Source organism: Poeciliopsis prolifica, unplaced genomic scaffold (genome assembly GCF_027474105.1).
Source record: "Poeciliopsis prolifica strain line A6 unplaced genomic scaffold, Auburn_PproV2 SCAFFOLD117, whole genome shotgun sequence".
In the NCBI taxonomy this organism is placed as follows: Eukaryota; Metazoa; Chordata; class Actinopteri; order Cyprinodontiformes; family Poeciliidae; genus Poeciliopsis; species Poeciliopsis prolifica.
This window is the reverse complement of record NW_026562492.1, coordinates 299,065-325,927: the sequence shown is the minus strand read 5'-3', so window position 1 is coordinate 325,927 and position 26,863 is coordinate 299,065. Positions and strand designations below refer to the sequence as shown.

At 38.8% G+C, this 26,863-nt stretch overlaps 2 protein-coding genes across 5 annotated transcripts in view; one reads left to right on the top strand and one right to left on the bottom strand.

Annotated features, from left to right (window-relative positions):
- Positions 1–26,863, top strand: part of cog5 (component of oligomeric golgi complex 5) — a 64,087-nt gene that overhangs the window by 122 nt on the left and 37,102 nt on the right. For both annotated transcript variants that reach the window (XM_055024235.1, XM_055024234.1), the window contains exons 2-6: positions 301–440; positions 4,530–4,587; positions 5,145–5,199; positions 5,892–5,961; positions 8,708–8,828. In XM_055024235.1, the coding sequence (XP_054880210.1) occupies positions 301–440; positions 4,530–4,587; positions 5,145–5,199; positions 5,892–5,961; positions 8,708–8,828 (444 nt within the window). The remainder of the gene's footprint in view (positions 1–300; positions 441–4,529; positions 4,588–5,144; positions 5,200–5,891; positions 5,962–8,707; positions 8,829–26,863) is intronic.
- Positions 16,398–26,641, bottom strand: LOC129354758 (G-protein coupled receptor 22-like). Of its 3 annotated transcripts, none has more exons than XM_055024238.1 (5): positions 26,141–26,641; positions 24,011–24,800; positions 20,196–20,334; positions 19,466–19,612; positions 16,398–17,784 (listed from the first exon to the last, which is right to left on the bottom strand). In XM_055024238.1, the coding sequence occupies exons 3-5, from the start codon at positions 20,310–20,312 to the stop codon at positions 16,732–16,734; spliced, it is 1,317 nt and encodes a 438-aa protein (XP_054880213.1). In that variant the 5' UTR covers positions 20,313–20,334; positions 24,011–24,800; positions 26,141–26,641; the 3' UTR covers positions 16,398–16,731. The 3 variants fall into 3 exon arrangements, with proteins under 3 accessions (XP_054880213.1, XP_054880212.1, XP_054880214.1); XM_055024237.1 differs by having other exon boundaries at positions 24,068–24,800; XM_055024239.1 differs by lacking the exons at positions 24,011–24,800; positions 26,141–26,641 and having other exon boundaries at positions 20,196–20,595.

The window sequence follows — 26,863 nt, the reverse complement described above, 5'->3', positions numbered from 1 at the left end:
CACACAAACTAACAATAAAAATAACAACAACAAACGATACCTGACAAAAAATGGGCAAGGATGCTGTGCTACAAGCTAACTTCTTCAGCTCCTGTACATGTAATCATCCTTCTCTTTCAGAGTCAGTGGAGCTTGTGGCGTTTAGAAAGTGTTTAGTAATTAAGACTCCCGTTCTTTTAATGCAGTGATCCACAAAAGCTACTCAGTTTGCTGGCAGACCAACCGGGACCGCTCCGGTCCGGTCCGGTCCGGACTGGTCTGCTGGTGGGAGCATATAATGCCCTACTGCTCTGTTTGCAGAGACCTATTCGGATTTCCTGGACGAAGATTTTGACGTGAAGACGTACACAGCACAGGCTATCCATCATGCCGTCATCGCCGAGCAGTTGGCCAAGCTGGCACAGGGCATCAGCCAGCTCGACAAGGAGCTGCACAGCCAGGTACTGACATCCGCTTCATTCACAGCAATCACAAAGAGGTCTGGTGCGAAATTCGGTTCAACTGTGAAAATCTGTTCCCTCTGTGTCGGGAGCGCGCATTACAGCCCCTGTGTCGGCTTGAGCTCGTGCCCCATTTTTAAAAATTTTTGTATTTTGTATTGCTTTTGTATTGCTTATGCCCCTCAGCAATAATATTTAGCTAAATATAATAATTTATCAAAATAAACGTAGTCTAATAATGAGTCAGTTGTTCAGTCACTGGGTCCATGGTGCAGTGGCGGAGCTAGACTTTTTTTCAAGGGGTGGCCAAAGGGTGAGCAAGGCTTTATCAGAGGGGTCCATATACAAATGGACCGTTCCATGGAACGAAAGGAAAAGATATTTGTTTCCTTTCGTTCAAAATTAATTAATATATCTAGTAAGGTTAAAATTCAAAGCTTTAATATGACATAGCCTACTTACATTTCAGTCATTATAGAACTTAATGGTTTTTCTCATATTCTTACCACACACATTTCAAGCAAGAGCTGGGAGATATAAAACATTAGAGGGCAGCATGTCACTAAAACATATGTTAAAAGAATCTGTCTAAAACACGATCTATCAGCACTAGCATGGCTAATATAATAAACGAGGCACTACGCAGCGGTGCACAACCATTTTGTTTTTCTTTTTAGAAATGTATGACAAGAGCCGCCTCTCATTAGGAAGGTAACAGCGGTTACCGCTGAGCGGTAAAATGTCGTAAATACCTGCAGAACTCCTGGATGCTGTAACTCTAAAGCCGCGGATGTTTTGGATCAAGCAGGACCGACATGTCAGTTTAACCAATGAACAGCGTCGGGCATCGAGCTGCCTTCAGGGACAGTCGGAAATTACAGTTTTCCTGGCAAATCTTTGCCGATCTCATAAGTATTATATTTTAAAATTACCATTTCCAGTGGGGTGGCACTAGGGGTGGCCAGGGGTCTGCTGGGGGTGGCAAGTGCCACCCCGGCCACCCCTCTGGCTCTGCCACTGCCATGGTGAGGGGGGGCCGGATTTGTATCTTCCAACTCTCATTTTATGGGCAAGAATTTTATTTATTTATTTTTTTACCTTGTTTTGTGAATGAAAATGTAAGACTGATGTTGACATGAGAAAAAGTGTTGTATTTATATTTTCATAATTGTCCTCGCAATAATGGAAAAAGCCTTCTTCACCCCTAAACATACAGTTAGGGCCAGAAATATTTGGACAGTAACACAATATTTGTGAGTTGGGCTCTGCATGCCACCGCATTGGATTTGAAATGAAACCTCTATAACAGAATTCAAGTGCAGATTGTAACGTTTAATTTAAAGGGTTGAACAAAAATATGTGATAGAAAATGTAGGAATTGTACACATTTGTTTACAAACACTCCACATTTTAGGAGCTCAAAAGTAATTGGACATATAAACATAACCCAAACAAAAAAGTTTTTTCTCAATATTTTGTTGCGAATCCTTTGGAGGCAATCACTGCCTTAAGTCTGGAACCCATGTACATCACCAAACGCTGGCTTCCCTCCTTCTTAATGCTTTGCCAGGCCTACAGCCGCAGCCTTCAGGTCTTGCTTGTTAGTGGGTCTTTCCGTCTGAAGTCTGGATTTGAGCAAGTGAAATGCATGCTCAATTGGGTTGAGATCTGGTGATTGACTTGGCCATTGCAGAATATTCCACCTTTTTGCTCTCATGAACTCCTGGGTAGCTTTGGCTGTATGCTTGGGGTCATTATCCATCTGTACTGTGAAGCGGCGTCCGATCAACTTTGCAGCATTTGGCTGAATCTGGGCTGACAGTATATCCCGGTACACTTCAGAATTCATCCAGCTACTCTTGTCTGCTGTTATGTCATCAATAAACACAAGTGACCCAGTGCCATTGAAAGCCATGCATGCCCATGCCATCACGTTGCCTCCACCATGTTTTACAGAGGATGTGTGTGCCTTGGATCATGTGCCGTTCCCTTTCTTCTCCAAACTTTTTTCTTCCCATCATTCTGGTACAGGTTGATCTTTGTCTCATCTGTCCATAGAATACTTTTCCAGAACTGGGCTGGCTTCTTGAGGTGTTTTGGGCAAATTTAACTCTGGCCTGTCTATTTTTGGAATTGATGAATGGTTTGCATCTACATGTGAACCCTTTGTATTTGCTTTCATGGAGTCTTCTCTTTACTGTTGACTTAGAGACAGATACACCTACTTCTCTGAGAGTGTTCTGGACCTCAGTTGATGTTGTGAACGGGTTCTTCTTCACCAAAGAAAGTATGCGGCGATCATCCACCATCGTTGTCTTCCGTGGACGCCCAGGCCTTTTTGAGTTCCCAAGCTCACCAGTCAATTCCTTTTTCCTCAGAATGTACCAGACTGTTGATTTTGCTACTCCAAGCATGTCTGCTATCTCTCTGATGGATTTTTTCCTTTTTTTCAGCCTCAGGATGTTCTGCTTCACGTCAATTGAGAGCTCCTTTGACCGCATGTTGTCTGGTCACAGCAACAGCTTCCAAATGCAAAACCACACACCTGGAAACAACCCCAGACCTTTTAACTACTTACTTGATTACAGGTTAACGAGGGAAAGGCCTTTTGAGTTAATTGCAGCCTTTAGAGTCATTGTCCAATTACTTTTGGTCCCTTGAAAAAGAGGAAGCTCTGCATTACAGAGCTATGATTCCTAAACCCTTTCTCCGATTTGGATGTGGAAACTCTCATATTGCAGCTGGGAGTGTGCACTTTCAGCCCATATTATATATAAATTGTATTTCTGAACATATTTTTGTCAACAGCTAAAATAACAAAACCTGTGTCACTGTCCAAATATTTCTGGCCCTAACTGTAGAAATGCTTTGGCTGCATAGAAAATTTCTGAAAATGTAATTATTTTGCCAAATTGCCAGTTCGCTACAGGCAGTCTGAGTCACTCCCACCGACAGATAGAAAGAATGTCTGTGTTTATATCAAACATCTTGATATAAGACACGGAACTGACGATCATCGTGAGTTGCGATGCATCTCAAATCCCCGGTAATACCTGGTACCGCCTGCTCACTGTTTGCTCTGCTTCACCTTAACGTTACTACCAGGTGCGTTAAAGCCGCTGCTACAGGATCTGCACCCCACAAAGCCAAACATGCCACAATTAAATAAATCAAAAGCCAAGCATCAGTGGACTGGCATTGGAAGATTCCAGGTAGATTCCAGAGATGCGCATCACAGTGGTTGTTCATGCAGGGCCGGCCCAAGGTACTATGGGGCCTTAGAAACCCTTCCCACTAAGAACCTCAGCATCACTAACATGTTTAAATATCAATAAGGTGAATCTGTGAGAGGGAGACCAGGTTTATTGACCGAGTTTAAAATCAATCACTGATTATTGGTTATTTGCGGAGATGTATTTGTGAACCATCCCAACTCAAACATAGAGATTACGCCATATTGTAGCCATGGAAACGCAACAATCCAATTATCAAGATGATTCTTTAAACTTTTACAAAGTAAACCATCCATCCATTTATTGTCTCCCGCTTATACGGGGTCGTGGGGGTAGCAGCTTCAGAAGGGAGGCCCAGACTTCCCTCTCCCCAGCCACTTCTTCCAGCTCCTCTGGGAGAGTCCCAAGGCATTCCAGTCGGGAGACATAGTCCCTCCAGCATTTCCTGGGTCTTCCCCGGGGCCTCCTCCCTGTGGGACGTGCCCGAAACACCTCACCCGGGTGAACTCCCATGCACCCTCCAGGACCCTGCCGGTCCAGTGTTCCATGACCAGGAGGAATGAAATGAGATATTGCAGAGTCGCGTCGGCCAGCACAACCCTACAACAGTCAGAGCTTTAAGAAACTCTGGCCGAATCTCATCCACCTTGGGGCCCTGCCACCGAGGAGCTTTTTAACCACCTTGGAGACCTCGTCCCCAGAGACTGCAGAGCCCAACCAAGAGTCCCCAGGCTCAGATTGAGGAGGTCTCAATTCTGCCTGCTACTCTTTTGCATTTTATCATTCTATGGAACTCAACACTACATTTCAATCAAGCTCTCTGGATTGCGTGTGTTTTTTTTCCCTTTCTTTTCAGGTTGTGGCAAGACATGAAGACTTGTTGGCTCAGGCTACAGGGATTGAGTCTCTTGAAGGTATTTACCCACTTTTTTTTACTCTGCATTTTGCTTTTGGGTCCTGTAATTGTGAAATGGGTTCCCTCTCCCCAGTCCAAGTAGCTAGGGAGAGGGAGGTGGTGTACCTAAGCCTGATTTGCTTAGGTACATCACCTAAGCATGCTTAGGCTACTGCTCCTGCAAACCGATCCTAGATAATTAGAAGATACCTAAATAACTAAGAAAGTATCGAGGTTAGTTGTTGTTGCCGATCGATCATGAATTTGAATATATTTGATGATTAGCAATCAAATTCAAAAATGTCATACTGATTCCAAAAGAAAATCAAATGTTGACGTAACTAATATCAATTCAAGATTGTTTGTGTGTGCAAAAAAGAGAATGTAGAAAATATTTTAACATTTTCCAGCACTTTAGTTATATTACATGCCTACAAAATAGATTTGAAAAAAAAACATCTTTAGAAAACTGTGAGCATCGGTTGGTACCACCAGATGGAGGTAGTGCATTCTAGAAAAGTAAGCTCTTTCAATTTCAATCTAATGTTTTGAAAGACACATTTTTTTTATTTTCAGGGGTTCTTCAAATGATGCAGACAAGGATTAATGCACTGCAGGCTGCTGTTGAGAGGTAAATAAACAACTGAATGATCAGGGTGTTTTAGATGGAATTTGGCTGTTGATCCATTAGAACTGAGTTGAATATCAAGGTTGAATGATCCCAGGAACTTTAAAGAACACACTAGCTGAACCAGAAATCATCAGCATCTAGATAAAGTCAGCTATTGACACTGTTTCAGATGCTGGAACAATATTGATGAAAACACGTTTATATGCTACAGTTTGTGACCATTGAAGATCACAATGTCTCTGTTGTGTTAATGAGTATTTTCAATATTTGTGTTAATCTTTTTTCACATGCAATGAGCCGATGGAATCTGTAGCTGACAGATTTGTTCGAAATGAAGAAGCCATTTTCGCTTAGTGTAGAAAATATTCTACGTCCATGCTACCTAGAGTAGTCTTTAACTTCAGGGTTTTAAGTACCACAGAGCTTCTTCATTTCATACCTGGATGCCCAGTCCAAATGTAAATGTTACTTCAAAAAGTAAAAGTTTCTCAGAGTTAAGTTAGAACCTTTTATTCCAAGTATACTTTGTTGTCTTCAAGTGTTTGTTTTTGTAATATTTATTTTCTTTTATAGCATTGACCTTCCTGCTGCATAATCATGAAAACACTAGATAGGTTCTCTGTTTACTGCAGAAGTTCCTTAGGTGGAAAACACCTGGATGATGGTCAGTTATAAAATGTGTTTCTTTCCAGAATGAGGACAAAGATCGTTGATCCCTATAATAAGATTGTGGGCAGAATCACTCAGCTAGCCAGACTGCAGGTAAGTTTAAACGTGATCTATCTGATTGTGAATTATGTTTTACATTGCTGGTAAAAAGTTGTTTTTCTGTTTCAAAGCATAGTAAAAGTCATTGGGTTCTTACTATGCCTTGGATCAAATAAATATATCAGACGGTGTGACTACGTTAACAAAATTAAGTGAAATTCCTGATGCAATCTATGTCATAGTCAAGAGACAAAACACACTGATGAAATATAATTGACTGATCTAATCTTCATCTTTTTTTGTGTCCTTGAGTTAGGTATTCCTCAGTTAAAGTAGCTTTTTTGGCATTTACCACACATGCTTTTATTGGCCATCTTGTTGTCACACTGTAAAACAATCAGTCTAAGATGTGGGCTTGGATGGATTCGGTGCATCACTGTATTTTGTGCAAGAGGTTTACATAATAAGGTTTACATGAAATCCTGAAGTCTCTCAGATGCTATTTCATTTCAGAGGAAACAGCAGTCCTTTCAGTTCCCTACAATCTTGTTATGGGGATCAACAATTTTCACCTGTGAAATTTTACTCCTACTTGCCTTTATGACGAACGTAACTTCAAAAGGTGCTTTTAACCTAACAAACGAGCCTCATCGGAAACTAGATTCAAAATGTTTTACTATGACTGTAATTGTTGATGGAGATTATTTATACACTAACATCACTACAATAACCAGGCACAGCAGAGTTTAGTCTCTCAGGACATTGCAGGAGATGCTGTGCTTGAAGGTTTCCCCACTTCTCACTCGAGAGTCACTGCTGTTGCTAAGCAGTAAGCAACATATCAAACTTTACATTTGTTCAAATAGGTTGCTTTGTGGTCAGCTGCTTGAGAATGATGGAGGTGTTTTATTATTTAGTGTTTCGAACATGTTGCAATTGGCCCTGGTATCGCCTTTTTTGTGAAATATAACCATATTTAGGAACATTTATGCCACAATGTTGTGTTGGATATTTTCTAAGTACAATACTGAGTGTGTACAATATGTCGTCACAAAAATACATCACACGTATTTACACTTTTTAAATATTAGTGAACATTCAGAAAACTACAATTGAGGCACAGTTTCTTTCAATAACAGAAATAACAGTTACTCCTGCTGATTCTTACAGGAGAGCAAGCTGCTGCCATTAAAACAAAATTTGGCATGTTTAGCCCTTCCTGACCCTCATGAAACACGATCATTTGGACTCCTCAACTTTTTTATTCAGTGTGCTATCCAGCTGTGTCCCACAGAGTGTGCGTTTTTACAAGGTTTTTTTTTTTTGCATGTGATTTTGGAAACTGATGAAACAAGAGTAGATGCTGATGGTTGTGGGCAGGAAGGATCGTCTGTACTACAATGAATGTGGAGAAGTCTGACTGAATACCCTCTCTTTCATGACAGTCTCAATATGAGGATGCTCAGGGTTCTCCATAATATTCTTGATTTTATGAATAATCCTTTTTTGCACAACAATCTGCTTGTATGACAGATGTATGGGGAAGAAGGGCAAGTGTGATTTTTTTTTCTATTTGAAAATCTTTTTTTGTGCTTTGTTTTATATATTGTGGGTAAGATGAGGGTTTTGTCAAGCAAGTTGTTCAGTGCTGCTTGGTCAGTACACTGAGGTACTGTTTATTTGTTTGTGCAGTGAAGAAGGAATCATGATTAAATATTGATGAAACAGTGGCTGTAAAAACGTTAGTGTGATTCTGAGGGCACTCTCTGGGGCCCCTGGCATTATGTATGAGAGTAATCACTTTCAGTGTCTCAGACTCGACCCTTAAGTTTGAATAGAATGACAATTTCTATGTAGTAATGAGGATTTTGGTTTTCAGCTTTCCCTTTGATAACAATAAATCTTTGTCTTCCACTTTCTCTGCTTTGTCCTTACTATACTATGCATGTTTTGCAGACTTTTATCTTCTTCTGCTACTTTTGTTTATTTCTTACATTTCTGCAAGACTTCTGCAGTTGACTTGAAATGCTTCTGCAATTTTCACAAAAAAAAATCATCTTACATCTTTCATACTACATTCTCACAGGACATGCACATTTTTCTAGTTTTGATTTATTCTTCTTTGTAGACTTTTGTTTATAATTACTCTGATTCACACATCATGTTTTGACAATTATTCCCTTTGGTTCTGGATTTGTGAAGCTGAAAGGATTTTTTCTCTCACTATTTTACTAATGGACAGTTGTCACAACATTATAGCTGAACTATGATCCTTAATCCAAAAGCTTCATGGAAGCAGACCAGGACCAAATATTAGTGAGAGCTGGAGAAAGTTCAAACCATTTTGCATAGTTTTAGCTTAATTACTGCTCTTAGTAACAGCCTTTTTCTTAGTCTTTATATTTCAGTTAATGATTAATTGATTACTAAATTAGTTGATGATTATTTTAATAATCAATTCATAATTTATCATGATTAATTTGATTATTTGTTTCAGCCATAGATATGTTATAGCAAAAATAAAAATAGCAATGATTTCTTTGGCATATAAAGTGTTTTTGAATTGAACTGAAGACCTGCAGATGAAACAGCAGGGGCTGAATACAAATGCACACCACACTGAAGTTATTTGTAAAATAAAATGTTTGAAACCATGCATCATTTTATAATTTCCCAGAATATATATCTTTCTAATTGATAAATGTTAAACTGACCAAATTGTGCAAATACGTTTGTAGTATTTATATCAATGCCCTGGGTCCCTGTTTACATAGGTAATTGTATCTGTTCTCTGCTCCAGGTGGCCTGTGACCTGCTGAGGAGGATCATACGCATCTTGTACCTGAGCAAGAGGCTGCAGGGCCAGCTGCAGGGTGGCAGCAGGGAGATTACTAAGGCTGCTCAGAGCATCAATGAACTGGGTAAGGCTTTTCTTGATTCAGTTTTGCACTTCACTTCTGTCAGGCAGCAGTGTATGATTTTCAAATCTACAGAAAACCATTTAGGCTTAAAGAGCAGTATGTAGTTTTTGTAACAAAAATATATTTTACATAATGTTCACATATCTATTGTTGTGGATTTTGGCCAAAAAGGCGTGAAAAGCATAACAGCTGGTGTCAGCCTTTTGAAGAGCTTGCAGCCTTCTCTCAGGTCACCTGTTGCAGAACCTTGTGATGATAGAGGTCTGGTTTGTATCCTGTAATAAAATCCTATCTAGAGTAGGTGTCATACTTATCATGCACTCCCTTCACCAGTCACCATTTGGTTTTCTACAACCTGGCTGCCTGCCCAGCATGTTGCACCTTGGAGCAGCTTATGGTAGGTTGCTGCTGGACCTTGTTTTACAGTAAAATCAAAATCAAATCAAATTTTATTAGTATAGCACATTTCAGCAGCAATGCTTTTCAAAGTGCTTTACATCATAAACACAAAAACACAAAGTCATGCAACATAGAATAAACAATACATTAAGTCAAGTTCCATCACTACATTTTGAATTGATTACATTTCAAATACAACTCTAAACATGTGTGTTTTTAGTTTAGATTTAAAGGAAGTCAGGGTTTCTACTTTTTTTTTTTACAGTTTTCTGGAAGTTTGTTCCAAATTTTTGGTGCATAGATGCTGAAAGCTGCTTCTCCTCATTTGGTTCTGGTTCTGGGGATGCAGAGCAGAACCAGAACCAGAACCTGAGAGGTCTGGAAGGTTGACACAACAACAGCAGATATTTGACGTATTGTGGTGCTAAACCGTTCAGTGATTTGTAAACCAACAACAGTATTTTAAAATCTATTCTTTGAGCTACAGGGAGCCAGTGGAGGGACTTTAAAACTGCTGTTATGTCTCTATCTTCCTGGTTTAGTGAGAACAGGAGCAGCAGCTTCTGGATCAGCTGCAGCTGGAGGATTGATTTGTTGGACAGGCCTGTGAAGACGCTGTTACAATAATCAATGTGACTAAAGATAAACGCATGAATGAGTTTCTCTAGATCTGGCTGAGACATTAGTCCTCTAATCCTGGAGATGTTCTTCAGATGATAGAAGGCCGACTTTGTAACTGTCTTTATATGGCTCTGAAGGTTCAGGTCCGAGTCCATCACTACTCCCAGGTTTCGGGCCTGATCGCTAGTTTTTAGTTGTAATAACTGAAGCTGTGCATTGACTTTAGATCGTTCCTCTTTAGGTCCAAAAATAATGACTTCAGTTTTGTTTCTGTTCAGCTGGAGAAAGTTTTGGCACATCCACACATTTATCTGTTCTAAGCATTTATTCAGTGATTGGATGGGGTCAAAGGTCACCTGGTGACACCATAATGTAGAGCTGTGTCATCAGCACAGTTATGGTGGCTAATATTATTTTCTGTTATAACCTGAGCTAGTGGGAGAATATAATTATTGAATAAGAGGGGTCCTAGAATTGAACCTTGGGGTATCCCACATGTGACCTTTGACCTCTTTGATGAGAAGTTTCCAATTGAAACAAAGAAATTCCTGTTCTTTATGTAAGATTCAAACCAGTTGAGCACCGAACCAGAGAGTCCAACCCAACTCTCCAGTCGATTCAGTAAAATGTCAAAAGCTGCACTGAGGTCCAACAGAACCAGCACTGTGGTTCTCACAGTCCGTATTTATATGATATCATTGAATACTTTGACTAGGCCAGTCTCTGTGCTACGGTGAGCACAAAAACCAGACTGGAAAGAGTCAAAGCAGTTGGTCATCATGAGGAAACAATTTAATTGTTTTCACAGTTTTTTCAATAACTTTGCTGATGAATGGGAGGTCAGAGGTCAGAGATCGGCCTGTAATTCTGCAGTAGTGATTTGTCCAGATTGTTCTTTTTTAACAGTGGTTTAATAACTGCCGTTTTCAAGGCCTGGGGGAAAACGCCTGATGTGAGTGAGATGTTACAATTTGGATCAGATCAGCAATAACAGGCAGGACTTTCTTAAAGACATGTGTGGGTAGGACATCCAGACAGCAGGAGCTTGAACTTAATTGACTTATAATTTCTTCTAGGGTTTTATAATGAAGTAGTTGAAAATGGGTCATTTTTCCTGTATTTGTTTTGTTTTGGTACAGCAATGGTTCTGGCTTTAGAGTTGATGTGCAGATTAATCCTCTGATTTTTTTGAATTTTCTCTGAAAAGAAGCTGGAAAACTTGTTCCATCAGCATTAGATTGGATTCATGTGGTAACGTCACAGGAGGGTTTGTGAGCCTGTCAACTGTTGCAAATAAAGCTCCAGCATTGTTCATGTTTTTGTTAATAACATCTGCAAAGAAAGCCTCCCTTGCATGTTTTAGTGTTGAGTGATAGTTACGTAGTCTTTCTTTATAGATGTCATTATGAACGTGAAGTTGAGTTTTACGCCATTTTGGTTTTGCCCTGCGACAAACAGTTATGTACTCACAACTGTTTGTGCTTTTCTCCATGGAGATTTCTTCCTACCAGACACAACCTTTACTTTAATTGGGCCAATAGAATCAATGTTATATGAACTTTAGACTGAAAATCATCTACCAACTTATCTACATCATTACAGCTTAAGGGTGAGGAGGAAGAGTAGATTTGATTAAATGTTTTCTGTAAAAGAACGTTTTGTGACAGCAGCTGTTTGTCCAAGCGGGTCAAAGAATAAAGAACTTCAAGATAACAGCAAAGTGATCCGACAGGGCGTCATCAGTTACAGAGACATTGGAAATATTCACACCCTTACTGATAACCATGTCCAGTGTGTGTCCTTGAGTGTGTGTTGCTTGTTTGACATGTTGTGTTAAACCAAAATTTTCTAAAATATTAAAAGCTTTTTTGCCCCTCTGTCTTGAAGTTTGTCCACATGAATGTTGAAATCACCAACAATTATTAAACAATCATAATCAATGCATATGAGAGATAAAAGATCATTCAAGTCCGTAACAAAATTTTGGAGTTTTGTATAAAGTTAGTGTCAAGTTCCTACAAAGTTCCTTTTAACCTGAATTCCAAGATACTCAAAAGACATGAAATGACCCAAAGAAAGTTTACTACAATTTATGGTTTTCTTTAATATAGAAGCCACGCCTCCTCCTGTTTTATGTTTTCTATTCTCACTTAAAAATTTGTAGTTAGGAGGCGCTGATTCAACGATTTGGTCATTATTGTCATTCAACCATGTTTCTGTCAGAAACATAACATCAATATTATGCCCAGTGATGAAAATCATTAATTAATAGAGCTTTAGCACAGGGTGATCTGGAATTTAAAAGAGCTACTTTAAGTGGTTTGGAGGCAAAAAGATTTTCAGTCTGAGGTTCGCATTAGGACCGCTGTATTTCATATTTCTGTTTTTTGTCAATTTTCTTGTTGTGATCTGGACAGGTAATGTCCTGTTCTGCAGAACCCGGGGCCCAGATACATTCTGGAGGAAGACGGGTGTAAGATAATATCTGGTCCCCGGCCTCAGACCTCAGAAACGCAGAGTGATGGTTCCTCTGGAAAGGATCCATCACTTTCCAGAGGATGGATCCTCTGGAAAGGATCCATCCTCCTTTCCAGAGGAAAAGGAGGATGAGGTAGTGAGGTCTGCTACTGAGTGCTAAGGAGAGACGTGCCGAGGCGAACCTTTTGATTCATTCCATCTGTAAATTTAAGAAACTCTGGTCCGGAAGACATTTCTTCATTGGTATTATTGAATCCTGTGAATGATTGGAGGAGCAGAGAGGGAGGGGGGAAGGAGCGAGGGAAGCAGTCGCTCCGTCTCCAGTCGATTTATCAGCTTGTTTGGAATATTATCCTCCTGATATGCGGCGGGCTCCATTCTAGTCAGACATCCTTGAGCCTGTTCTTCTGACGTGATGATCCTGTTGCTGTCCTTATTGATAAAATAAAAAAGGTTTGCAGCGAGTAGCTTTATCCCATATTTATTCAGATTGCGTCCTCCTCTTCCAAAAAGCTGAAAACTCTGCCAATAGATCCAGAGGTTATCATGAAGGTCACTGAGCTGGTAGAGCAGCTTTTAATCAGCCATTTGTTGATCGTGAGCAGACTGGAGTGTTTTTTGTCTCCCTATTGAAGTGATGGAATGGACCACTGAGAAATAACTTCATTTTTAATTTTCCTATAGTGTTCAGAAGAATATTAAAGCCCTTTTTCAGAATCTCAGACTTTTGCTTTGCCAGATCTTTGGCTCCAACATGCACAACTAAAGTCTGAATATCTGGCTGATCAGTGGTTAGAGAGAGCAGTTTGTTGGTTAAATCAAATACAGTGTCACCAGGAAAATACATCACTCTTGTTTTCCTGGGATTGCAAACATCACTGATTCCCTTTACTACCTCATCTTCAACAATAAGCACTTTTGGGATATCTTTTGTTTTCCTGGTGGTCACTTTGTCCTTTGGAGCTTTGGGGGATGGATGTGTTGGTCTTGCCTCACTGTTGATGTTTGAAGGCAAAGTTTCACTCAGAGGCTCAGGCTGGAGTGCAGAAAATCTGTTTTTCAGTGGGATTCCCACAGAGTCAGAATGTTTTGAGGCTCTTGCTGGTTGCTTTGTCCCTGGGAGCGGGGTCGGTGGAGGCGTTTTGGTTGCAGCTGCTTGTTTGTCTTTCTTTGGCGGAGCAGGTGTTGAAGTTGAAGGTGGGTTTCGGCTCAGAGCCGGCCACGCTGATTCATCCAGGTACGGGGTTCTCCCTGATAGTCGTCTCATGGGATCTGCAGTGCGAGATTCCCGTTTCGGCTTGGCACCCAGAGCGTTCCAGGGTGAGCTGCTCGGTGCGGGGCGCACGACCTCTCCTCTCCGTTGATCTCAAAGTTCACCTCCAGCAGTTTAATCTTCATTTCTATAGACTGAAGTCGTTGTACAATACTGCTCATGTCCTTGAGGTCAGTCGGAGGCATTTTGCCTTGGTTTAACTTGGAGGTAAAGAAAAGTAAGGTAAAAATAAAAGTAAGAAAATCCCCCAGTCCTCAGGTTTGGAGTAATCCAGTTAAGATGCCAATAATGTATGAGTTCTTTCACAGCCTAAGCAGGTCTGCCATCTTAACTTGTGGTCAGTGCACCATGTTCTGATCTAATGCATTACTTGTGCTTGTGGTATGTTTCATCTGAAGTTTTTGTTGCAAACATTTGTGCAGTTTTATCTTCATTTATTCATGGATATCATTAGAGTATTTGATAAACACTGTTTAGCCCAACTTTAAAATACCTGCTTATGTTCAATTAGCCTCTTATAATCATTAGAAAACCGTGTGCATGACAGTATGTGTGAGGTTGTGCTCGAGACCACAGAAGCACTTTCACCTAAAATTGAAAAAGTAAGGAAAAAAGTATTTGAATACCTTGCGACTTTGCAAGTTCTCCCACTTAGAAATCATGGAGGGGTCTGAAATTTTCATCTTAGGTGCAGGTCCACTGTGAGAGACATAATCAAAAACAAAATCCAGAAATCATGGTTTATGATCTTTTTCAATAAGTTTTTTCCTTGTTATTGGTCCAAATAAGCATTTGAACACTTGTGAAAATCAATGTTAATATTTGGTACAGTAGTATTTTTTTGCAATTACAGAGGTTAATTGTTTGCTGTAGGTTTCTCTAGGTTTGCACTGCAGCAGGAATTTTGGCCCATTACGCCACACAGATCTTTTCTAGATCAGCCAGGATTTTGGGAAGTCACTGAGAAACATGGAGTTTGAGCTCCTCCAAACATTTTCTAAAGGGTTTAGGTCTGGAGAGTGGCTGGGTCACTCCAGAACCTTGTTATGCTTCTTATGGAGCCACTCCTTGGTTGTCATGGCTATTTGCTTCAGGTCATTGTCATGATGGAAGACGGAGCCACGACCCATTTTCAATGCTCTAACCTAGGAACTGTGGCAGTGTGTTTCTTTAAGGTCTCTTAAGGAATGGGCCAGTCCTGTATCTCCAAAATCACATCCAATGTAACTGCCTTTCTACAGAAAGGCATGACATTTGGTTGCAGGCCACAGGAAACACTGGAGCTTGTGAACTGATTATTTTGTTTCTAATAAGTAAGTCTAGTGTGTCAAATAGATAACCATCAGCACAGACTTTAAAAAAAACCTACAATTGCATAATGTAGGTTTCAAGTCCATAAGACCACAAAGCCCTCCATGCTACATTCAGTCATTCACACACACAATCGCTTGTTAATGGTGGTAAATTACTGTATAGTAGCCATAGCTGCTCAGTCTGATAGATGTGAAAATGCTGGGCCCTCTGACCACCAAAGAGACAATAGCCACTGTTGCCATCATTATCCAATGTCTGCAATAAAATGGTGTCCTGTTTTATCATTAACACTTTTCCTCCTTCGACTGTGAAGGTTGCACAGTGACATGCACCACATGTAGTTAATCAGTGTTAAACACCAAGAATGTCTTAAATATTGCTTAGACCCTTGAAGAATCTTTCTAACAATTTTTAAGAGGGCATTACAGAGCTTTAGGTAAAAATCATCTCTGATCTAGATATGTGCATGAGCAGAACATTAAACTATGAAATACAGTGAGGCAAATAAGTATTTGAACACTTATTTGCCTCACTAAATGACTTTGCAAGTTCTCCCATTTAGAAATCATGGAGGAGTTTGACATTTTTTATCTTAGGACAATGCCCACTATGAGAGACATAATCAAAAACAAAAAATCCAGAAATCACAATGTATGATTTCTTTTTTCTTTTCTTTTTTTTTTTTTTTGTAATTTATTTGTATGTTACTGAGGTAAATAAGCATTTGAAAACCTGCCAATCAGCAAAAATTCTGGCCCTCAATGACCTGTTAGCCCACCTCTAAAAAGTCCACCTACAGTCCACTTTTCATTTTAAATGAAAAACACCTGTTTGAGGTCATTAGCTGGACATAGAATCCTGTCCACCCCACACAATCAGTAAGACTCCAAATACTAATATTGCTCAGACCAAAGAGCCGTCCGAAGAGACCACAGACAAAATTGTAGAGCTTTCACAAGGATGGAAAAGGCTATGGGGAAATTGCCAAGCAGCTTAGTGAAAACAAATCAACTGTTGGAGCATTTATTATAAAATGGAAGCAGCTAAACATGATTGTCAATATTCCTTGACAAGATTTTACTTTGTGACGTGTCAATGATCCTAAGAAAGGGGAGTCTCTAGTAGCTTTAACAAGTATCCAAACTGTGCAGCAGTGCTCAAAGAAAGACTATCAATTACCATCTGTCAGTTTCACAATGCTTGCATATTATGGGATCTTCTTGTAATAAGGCTCAGCTTCCCATTGTTTAAATAATTAAACAAAAATAAAAAGATAAGAACAAAGTGCCGGTAGATGTACAGAACGTTTTAATGCTAATTTGTCTGATGCATTGTCACTTTGCTACTCAGGAAGAAACTGTAGACGACACAATCCTGACAAATACTGTGCCCTTGGGTATTTATTACAAATGGTGACAAACGAAGTTATCTGTGACTCTTTGATTCACACTGTATTACATTGAACAACAGGAGCTACTGATTGATACAGTTTTTCAACAATAACTTTTTATTTCAGTCTCTGAGAGTCTACAATAAATACCATTAAGTTAGTATAACCCATGTCTCTTTCTGAGAGAAAACCTTAAACAAGTGTTGGGTTCATGTCATAACAATCCCTTTATTCTCAATGACACCATCATTTTAGCATTCATCCTACATACTGTATGTCAACCTGATTTTCAGCTTCATCTAAAAGTTTGGTCTGATTTTTGCTTCTCACTTTTTTTCCAACGTTTTCTCCTTTCTGCGCCTCATCCATATGTTTTAGTTCATTCACTTTTCTGTGTGCTTTCTTGACATTTACATGAGTTTAGTCTGTCACTCTGCTTCCTCTGAGCAAAGACACTTTTGTCTGGGGTCAGTCTCCTTGAACGTGACCTTTTTGTTTCTCCTGGGGTCTATCCAGGAGTTATGGATGACCACATTGTTTGGTGTTGGTTCTGCTTCCACAACAGACACCACCCTCTTTTTCATCTTACTTTTGAGAACTTTCTGGAACTTTTGCCTAGTGAAGGCATATAGGAGAGGATGAAAGATGGTGGTTCCATATGCCATTACCAGAAAACCAAGGCGAAGGCGTACAGTCAGATCGCTGGGACCATTACTGAGTATGATTGTGTTAAGGACCGTTATTGGGGTCCAGCACAGAAGGAATGTAGAGATGATCAGAAGAGACATCTTAAAAACTCGTTTCTGTCTTTCCCTTCTCTCTCGATGGCGTTTCACCGCTCTTCTTAGTGCAATTATGACCGATACGGATGTCCGCATGCCTAAAGGTGCATTTCCACTACCCTTGCCTGCGGTGCTGCTCTGTGAAGCTTCTGTAGACTCTGCTTGTGCAGCAGTGCTCAAAGATATGTTGTTTTTGCTCTTTTTCTTTTTCTTGGGTAAGTTGTGTTGAAAGCGTGTTCCAATGCGAATGTTAAGTGCCTGAAGGATCTTATAGTAAGTTACCAGCATTACCACAGCTGTAAAAAAGAATATGGGGATTTGTGCTAGCAGGTGGTAGTATAAGCCTAGCTCTGAGTAATATTCATTCATCTGAGAGAATTTCACTATTGCAGTCTGGTTTACAAGATCTGTTCCAGATCTGATGAAGAAACCCACTTCCATGAATGGAACCAAAAAACTGAAAAAGGATAAAGCCCAGATGGATCCTAGCAGAGCCAAAACTCGACCCATTGTTAGCACACGGTTTGCTGGTCGAACTGAGATATCATAACGGTCCACTGTGATGGCCAGGACATTTGCAGCAGTAGCCACACTTGCAAAAGACACACAGGCCTCATGGAAGCAGCTGATCAAGGCCGTGTCTGTTTCCAAAGGAAGTAGGATGACCACAGTTGTCAGCGGAATGCAGCCTACACACACCTGGAATATTAAAAGAATTCATATTACATTCTGAATATAATAGTTTTTTTAATCTCAGGTTTGTTAAAAACAGTGGTACCGGAAATAACAACAAATAGTAAATGGCCTGCAATTGTATAGCGCTTCATCAAGTCCTAGGACTTTTAAAGTGCCTTACACTACCATCTGTCATGCACACATTCACATGCTGATAGTGGTAGGTTACATTGTATCCACAGGGCAGGCTGATAGAAAAGAGGTGGCTGACCGGCACCTGCAGGTGAGGTGTCTTGCCAAAGTAACCCACTAATTACACAATGAAATCTGACATCCTGAGCAAAAACTACCCAAGAATAGGGTCTTTGGAAGAAATTAAACCAACTGGAAAGGTTGTCACTTATATGCTAATCATTGTATTTTGCTGGTGCTCAGTCAACTGTACATAAGCAGTAAAGGTTGACTAAACTAGATTCAGATCCCTTTGTCTAAGAAATAATCAAAGTTGTCCACTTTTCCTGTCATTGGCCTAAGTCAGTGATCATCAGGTCTATTCTCCCCACTCGATTTCATAAAAAATCGAGTGATTCACTGATTAATGAATATAAAAAACAATAAATGAATGGATTGTGAAGCTGCTTCCCTCTCCTCGAGAGCTTAATTTGCAGTTGTATGTTTCTCTTTAGTGAATCAGGTTCAGCTGCCTTTTAAGCCATTTCACATGATTAGTATGACTAATGAGTTGGGTATTTGTCCAAAGAAATATGCATTCATCAGCTAATTTATTGAGTACATCTTTCAGTTAGCAAAGAAGCCAAAGATGCACCAATAAAATATCCCTCTCACAATGTAGGATGCATCCATGCTTTCATCTTTTTTTCTAATTCTAACAAGCATTGGTAGGCTTTGCCTTGCAATGTGATTGGATTGCTTTTCTTTCCACTTTTGCTTCTTATCCAATGCCCGGAAAGTACCTATTGTTCTTAATGGACTAAGGTGCCTCTTTATTTATTTATATATTTAATCTTCCGTTACTGATAATGTGGCCTGAACCATAGCACGCACCCCCATGATACAAATATCAAAAATTGTGGCTCAATCTCGGCATCTGGACTATTACTTCAGATACCATTTTTGACTTACTTTGAACTTTGTCGAGGCAATGGTGGCACAGGTGGTAAGAGTTTGTCCTGTAGTTGGTGAGTTGTCAGTTTGAGTCCACACTTCGTCTGTCTTTGTTGTGTTGGACAAGACACTTCAACTACCTTGCCTGCTGATAGTGGTCATCGTAACTGTGCTTACAATCTTGTAACTCCCACCATCTATGTGTGAATGATGCTGCATGAATGAGAATGACTGATTTCATTGTAAAGTGTATTTGAGTGTCCTATATAAGTGTTATGTGATCACTTGAACAAGTTGTATTTACATGTGTGGACCTAATTAAGTTAGTGGTAAATACATTTTGGTATATCTCTGCCATAGGATTTGAAGGAAATCTTAAGTTTGCACTGAAGTTAACTAAATTCAAAAGTTTATTTAACATAGCTGATGAGATAGAGAGATGATTTGACAATGTAATATAGAAGGAAGTGATAATGATTTTGCTGTGATGGGGTTTTGGTAGCAGCTGAAATTTTAATCTTAAACCATTTAGGTTAATGCAAAAAATAAAAAGTATGAACTAGTGGAACTGAGAACTCACCAACACATCCACCACATGAAGGTTCATGGTGATGATATTGGAAACGGAGCTGATGAGGTTCTGTTTCATGGAGTAGAGGACCAGCACTGTGAGATTGGAGCTTAGGCCCAGCACGACCTCCAAAACCAGAAAGCTTGTCAAGGAAACCTTCCAATAGAAATCACAGAAATTATGTTGTGTTGTGAAAAAGGACAGTATTCAATTGTTCTATGACTGTGTTATCTGAGCAGTCTCATGCTAATATGAACATTGCTTCATGAGAAAAGGCTTAAAGGAGAATTGAGAAGTGTTTTTAAACATAAGGTTGAAGAAAATCATAAGAAAATCATATTTTCTTATCTATGATTAGCCCTAACCCTAATCATATTTTAACTTCTTGTAAAGTTAAAATATATCATAATGAATTGTATTTTATAATACTGTATTTTCTGTGATGCCAGACAATGAGATAATACAACAGGGGCTTTATACGTGATAACTTTAGTGACTGGCCATGGCAAAGTGCATGTCATGCAACCCAGGACAGAACAAACGTAATGTTGGGCCAGAATCATCCCACTTTGGCATTTTTTGACAAAAATCCCAAAGATAAGTTAAGTTTTAAAGAAATTGATCCTTGGAATGTTTTATGGAAGTGTTTCACTAAATAATATTTATGCAATGTCAACATTTTGAGATTTGATTTAATTTCTCCTTCAATTCTATTGCATTAGCTAAGCTAAAGGAATACCTGGAAGCTGATCGGATGAATGGCCTCAGATGAAGTTTGGTCAAGGAGGTTAGGTGTGTCTTGCACAGTCATGTTGCTCATTCTAGCGACAGAGATCAGGATAGCAGATGTGTGCATTGTCCTGCTAGTAAGATGTCACCTGGAGAGAGGTTCACACACAAATAATGCTTTGATTAGAAGTGAAAAAACTGCACATCACTTTTTTCTCTGGTGATCTGTAGCATGTAGTGTGCTACTTGTATTAAACTAATTATCTTTCCTTTTCCTGACATAACTATAGCCCCTTAGCTTGAAGAGTGAATCAGTGTTGTGTCCTCACTTCATACCCTGTGTTAAATTGTCTCTTTAGGATATTTGTTCCCAAAAGAGTCACAAAGGTATCACTGCTCCTGATGATATCATCTAGCTGATCATTTTTATTGGCCAGATGTTTCAGATGTGATGCTGTCAGCTATGGCTGACGCATTTTTGTGTATTTCGATCCAACAATGTCTTATAATTGTACAGTCCCAGCATATATGTCAGTGGCATTTCCAGTTAAATTCTCTCCGTGAGTATAAATTGGTACATTTCCAAACTGTCATGCAGTAACTGTTCCATTCTTCTTCTGTGATTTCCATTTTACTCTTTTTGCCCATTTTGTCTTCATATATGAAGTTCAATTTGTTTTTTTACTCATAAGTCTCTTGTATAACTGTGATATAACACATTTTTTAAGATTTTTGGCGCACTTACTTTGGAGGAAAAACATAAAGAAATGAAAACTGGTTTAAAGGTTTTCTTTAAACAACCTGCGTAATTTAAAAGAAGATATGTTTAGGGTTCAAATTCAGATTTAATAGCATACCAATGTTTGCATGTTGTTGGAGACAGATTTTTCAAGTTTTAAATTAAAATTCTTTTCAAAAGTAATAAAGACCACCAGCTTTGATTCTAGCTTCCTCCCATGCCACCGCATGTCATAGTTTAGATTTGGACTCCACTGTCCAAATCTGGACAACACAGTCCAAAATACCATCTATTGGAATAGATGGAACCGTGCAAAGGCAAAATGGTATTCCTTTCCAGGTATAATTACCTATTTTGAATGCTTCTTGGTTTGGGGTTACAGCAGGGTAATTATACTGTGATATTGGCCTGCAGACAGTTCATGCACATCAACAAATTATGTAGTTTAACTGCATCTAAGACTGTGTTCAGGATTACATGTCTGGGTTACAGTTAGGTTTGTATGTATTACAATATATATGTATTGCAAGAACTGCCAGGTCTGCCCGTATCCAGATACTGTCATGATCTTCTAAAGGCTTGTATGTATGAAAACCGGAAAAAACTTCATATCATATGCAAACCTGATATATAATCAATACAAAGACAAGATTGCATAGCAAAATCAGGAGACTCGCAAGTGCAATGTATTGATTTATAGTTTATGGATTTTTGGTATGTTTTATTGTTTTTTAACTGATATTTTTTTCTTTTAGTTTTTATCCTTGTAAAAAGTAAAACATCAATTTACCATTTGGGACATGAATAAATATGAATCTGAATCAATAAATTTAGCTTGTCTACCTTTTTGAATATGTAAAACATTTGCTGATCACTAAAAGGCTGTTTTTGCATCTATTTGTAACACTTGAAAAATAGGCCGTCATTTCTACAGTTGTTTTACCACAGCGAATACTAATTTAAATTAATTTTATTATTATCATTATTATTATTGTATCATCATTCCGTTTGCTTGTGATACCTTCCTTCAAGGGGACATCGGCTAAGATAATGCTGCCATTAACTGATTGTTCTTTCTTCTGCTGTTAACTCTGATGATGGCAATAAAAGTCAATCAAAAATAATCCTGCATCATTTTATCTGTTTCTTCTTCTGCATTTTTGTCGTTTTGTATTCTCAAATCCCAATTCTCAATTTTGTATTCAGTGAGTGAATGCTGCAAGCCTACGACTTAATGCAATTTGCTGGCTTTTCTAAGACAGAAGCTTTTTAATAATTGGTAACTAGGATCAATTTATGCATGATTGAATTTAAAAATTTTTTGTAAAGTGCTTTGAAATGACATTTGTTGAGTTGTCACTGTATAAACTGATTTAATTGAATTATTGTACCAGCATTATGACTTTCTACTTTATTTTTTTGCTCTCTGACACTCTTCATGATGGCAGCCAGTGCCACACCAAAATCGTCATTTCAATTGGCCAGTCTTCACCACTGTTGCTCCTATAATCAAAATCAGTCAGTCGTATTTTATGTGCAGCACGCCCACTTTCTTCACGCACTTTGCGGCTTTTTATTTGTCATCTTTGTAGCTCAAACCTCATGCTTCTGAAATATATTTAGTTTTAAGATCCATTTGTTAATTGGGATTTAACAGATGTGCAAAAAAGTTAGATTTATTTTTTTGGTTTGTTGTTGTTAAGGCTCTATAGATGTACGTTTAAGCATTGTTGACAATGTCTTTCAGTAACACATAATTACTCAGTAATATTTTACATTTCTTGTTGACTTAACATCTTTAAATCCAGAAATATGGTGGCCCGCTGATGGACCGCCTCAGTGCCTAGATCATTTGGTTCTGGGGGAAATCTTGAACTTTGTTTTCAATGTTTCTTGCTATGGCATTTTTAAAAAACACATATGTGGGTCCAAATATGAGGAAATAAAATGAGATTTTGTGTAATGTTAAGTTATGTCACATTTTTATAGTGTGCACATAGAAATTTATTTCACCCCTATTTTGTAATGAAGGACATAATGTTCAGTTTTGGGTGTGTTTCGATGAGGTGCGTGTCTTGACTTCACAATCTCATCGTTTTCACTTGTAGTTTTAGGTTTAGGTAACTCAGTTTGAGTTAAAACGTTATAGCCTGAGAGCTACATGTGTTCAGATAAGGATTAGCTCAATCGGAAATCAGGTGAGGCTACTGACCGTACAGCAGTTCCTCACTGGGCACACAGGGTGTCTTCATAGTACCCAGTATTAAGTAATATCAGTGGGTAGTGGTATTGGGCAAAACAATTTCCATTTAATTATTGTCTAAAAAATTACAATAAAGATTGCCTTTATAATGTAATGTGACATATCAGACTATATTTGGAAGCCCTAACAAACTATTTGGAGCAACCAGTAGATCGGTTGTAAACGTCAAAGAGTCTTGTGTTCTAAATGCTGCGTGAATGATGTTTTACTTAAGTTGAAAAATACCTTTGTATTTAACTAAAATGAATTTAGTATGTATAGCACTATTAAGACTTTTTCTACTCGTTTCCTCATAATTCCTTATGTCTGGTAAAGGAAATGTATGTATTTCGTTTATAGCTGTATATCTTGATAGTTTTGGGTTATTTCAATCTGAACTGTTCATATAAAATTGTATTGTGATAATTATTGAAATTGTTCATGAAACATCTAAAAAATCCATGGCAGCCTGGTTTTGCTGGTGCTTTTTTCCGGTGTGCTCTTTTTAAAATGGGAGACCTGAGTTTAATGCAGAATCTGTGAAAGGACCTAAAGACTCAAGTGATGGCAGGGGTATGAATAAATTTGGGTTAACCTGGCCAAAGAAAACTTTGAAGAATTTGTATCAGGGTGTAGACTTTGACTTCTGAAAAAACAAAGGGTCTTTCCACATTCATTTGAAATTTAATTTAAAATCTTTTCTTGCATCAGAAATGTTCTCTACTACATTTTGATCATTTATACTTAGAAAATGTAAACAATAATAATAATCAATAATAAAGTTTGACATCTTTGCAGTGTCCTGGTTTTTCTGCTGACTCAGTAAGTCAGACACCAGACTTACCTTGTGGTTTGGACTGAAGACAAGTAAACACAGGTGTGATATCAGGCTTTGACTCACCGCTCCCTCTCATTACTGTCTTCTTGGCTCAGCTGTCACAGTTGCCACAAGGATCCTATTGGAGCATGTCACGTCATCCCGCTATGTTGAGACTTTATGAAGTCACTTCCCATTTTGCCCCTGGGATTTAAAGTGGCCTTTCTTTATCAACTTAATATAATTACTAAAAAATCCAGAAGTGTTTTTAGTGATCTTTATGTTTAGGGATATTCAAGTGCAAGCAGAAGCAGCACCCAGCCACCCCTCATGTGCCTTGCAGCATCAGTGTGGTGCACGAAGATCAATGGTTTCTTTCATACAAAGCGCAATCTAGTCATTGTGCCTTTGCGCTTGAACTGTTGTCATCTCCTGGGCAAAATAATGACAGTTTCATAACAGTTCTTCTTCGCTCTACCAATCGCTATTATCTTCAAAGAAAAAAAAAATTACAAGAAAAACTACGACAGTTTTTCTTGTGGTAAAACTGAGAAGGAAGGAATGCAACTTTGTGTGGTTTCTCAAAGCAATTTCCTCTTCAGATTCCTTAAGTCCAAATGTTGAACCAAAGGCTAGATATCCTGATGTATGTGGTGGCAAGACCTTTTAGAACATTCAAGTCTCCAGTGGCCTTCATTATGGACATCCTTAATACTTTGTGAATGGTTGAAGTGAAGTGGCTGTTGGGGAGGCAGAGAACAAGCATGTTCCCCAGACATCACTTCTCCTGAGATTATCTTCTGCTCCCATTCAGGTTCTGTGGAGACGAGGAAAGAAAGAAATCTTTGGGTCACCTTGAAATAGATTATTATCCTGTAGTCTGGCTGTTGGATCACATGTGCATAGTCCAATTAAAGCTCAGCCATCATCCCCTGATACTTAGATGCCTGCCTGTGAGAGGTTACAGAGTTGTTTGTGTGTATGGAGAGTGTCCGTTTAATCAGTTTTAGTTGTCCTGCTCTGAGTCTTTGATGCTTCTCATCATATGTTGTTCAGGAAATGAGCAGCGAAAACTGTGAACCTCTTGTCTGCAGACTGTCTCAGAGGAGTGTATTATACATTTCAGTGTAATCTTTTTAATTGGTCAGAATTACTATATTTGTAAGTTTTCTTTATTTTTAAGCATTTGCTACGTTCCTTAATAAAACGTGTGTATAACGTATAAACTGGAATTGTGAAAATCAGAAATATTTCTTTCTTTTGGGGTGACCTAATAAATCTTTTATTTAAAAGACTTTAAATGCATTCCAAAGCAATCTATCAAAATGTTTTAATAGGTGTAGGATTTGATTTATGTAGCATCTCAGCTTGTGTGGTCCATAGTTTCCATCCTTTATCTAAGTTTTAGAATAAGGACGGCCATCTCTGGGCTAGGATTCTTCCTCCCAAGTTCAGGTTGTGGGAGACAGAAAAATGGGACAAGTGGAGGTGAGCAGCTGGAATTCAACCCACAAGACCTCTTATCCAGGGAAGCTTTCACACAGTTGGCTGCTATGAAACCAATACTAGGCCAAGCTAACATTTTCTGGCTAATAAATTGAATACTAAAAAAAACTAGTGCAAGTCAATAGGGCACTTTCCCTGTCATTGGCATTTAACGTAACTTTTAGTTAAACTTATCTTTAATGTAACTTTTTTGATGTTGCACAGTGTGTGACAGTAAAAGTGAATCAAAGTCCATGCTGCTAGTTGATGAATAAAAATTATGGAAATTCTTTGTTTTGAGGCATTTAATAGAACTGTGGAAAAAAGCTTACATATACAGCAGCCAGGGCTTGAACGCTAAACTGAAATTGAAGCAATTGAATATATTGCTGTTGAATATATTATTTTTGACACAAAGCATTTGTTTAGCTCACCAGAAGTAAGAACTGCTTCAGCCTGTTTAGTTTCCAGCAGTGTGAGTGGTCCGAGTCCAAGAGGTTGACTCTGTGGGTTCAGTTGCTCTTTTGGTTAAATAATCCTGGTGTAAAAACCTGCTTCAAATGTACCAGGTTCAAACCAGTGTTTTTAATTTAACATCTATTTTTGCAACGGCTCCTTGCCACACATGCAAACCAGCAACAGCGTTCTTGTAATTGACAAGCATTAGTTTACCTGAGAAGTACGATCTTTCTGTGTGAAGCTTTGTCATCTGTCACCAAAGATATCCTGCTGCCCACAGGTAATGCTGAGCTTTAGCTTGTTTCCCCATCAATGAGTCGTCTGCGGTACGCTGTTGAATCCCTTCAGAATGTAAAATTAAAGAGCAGAAAGCATACAGCAAGACAGGCTAGAGTAATCATGGAGACGCTGCTGCTCTTCCTCTCCTCTCTTCTTCTCTCTTCTCTGTGCTGTGTTTCTTTCTGTCTGTTTCTCTGTCATGCTTTTCCTGTCTCCAGCAGCACTCCACACTCATATCACCTCCTCCTCCTCCACTGGCTGTCTGTAGCAATCTTTTTCTGTTTTCTCTTCTATATCTATACGCTTAACTATTTGGTTTCAGAGCAGATTTAACTCATTTTTATACTTCTATAAATTTTTCATTCAGGGCTTTCTGGATCGTCTTTATCACTACATCCAATCCATGCGTTGTTTTTTTGTTTTTCCATTGTAATATCAAATTAGGGTAAGATTTATATGACTTGATTTAAAACATCTGACATAAATGTTGTCTATGGCAATTGTAATGACCATATATGCATTCTGTCAGGACTTTGGCCACTCCTCCACTGTTTGTGTTTGCATAGCACCTGCCGGATGGTGCATGTCTGTTTGCTCCAATCTGGCTACCATTTGAGCTGTTAAAGTTGTCCTTATTGCCTGCTGAGTATATCTGGA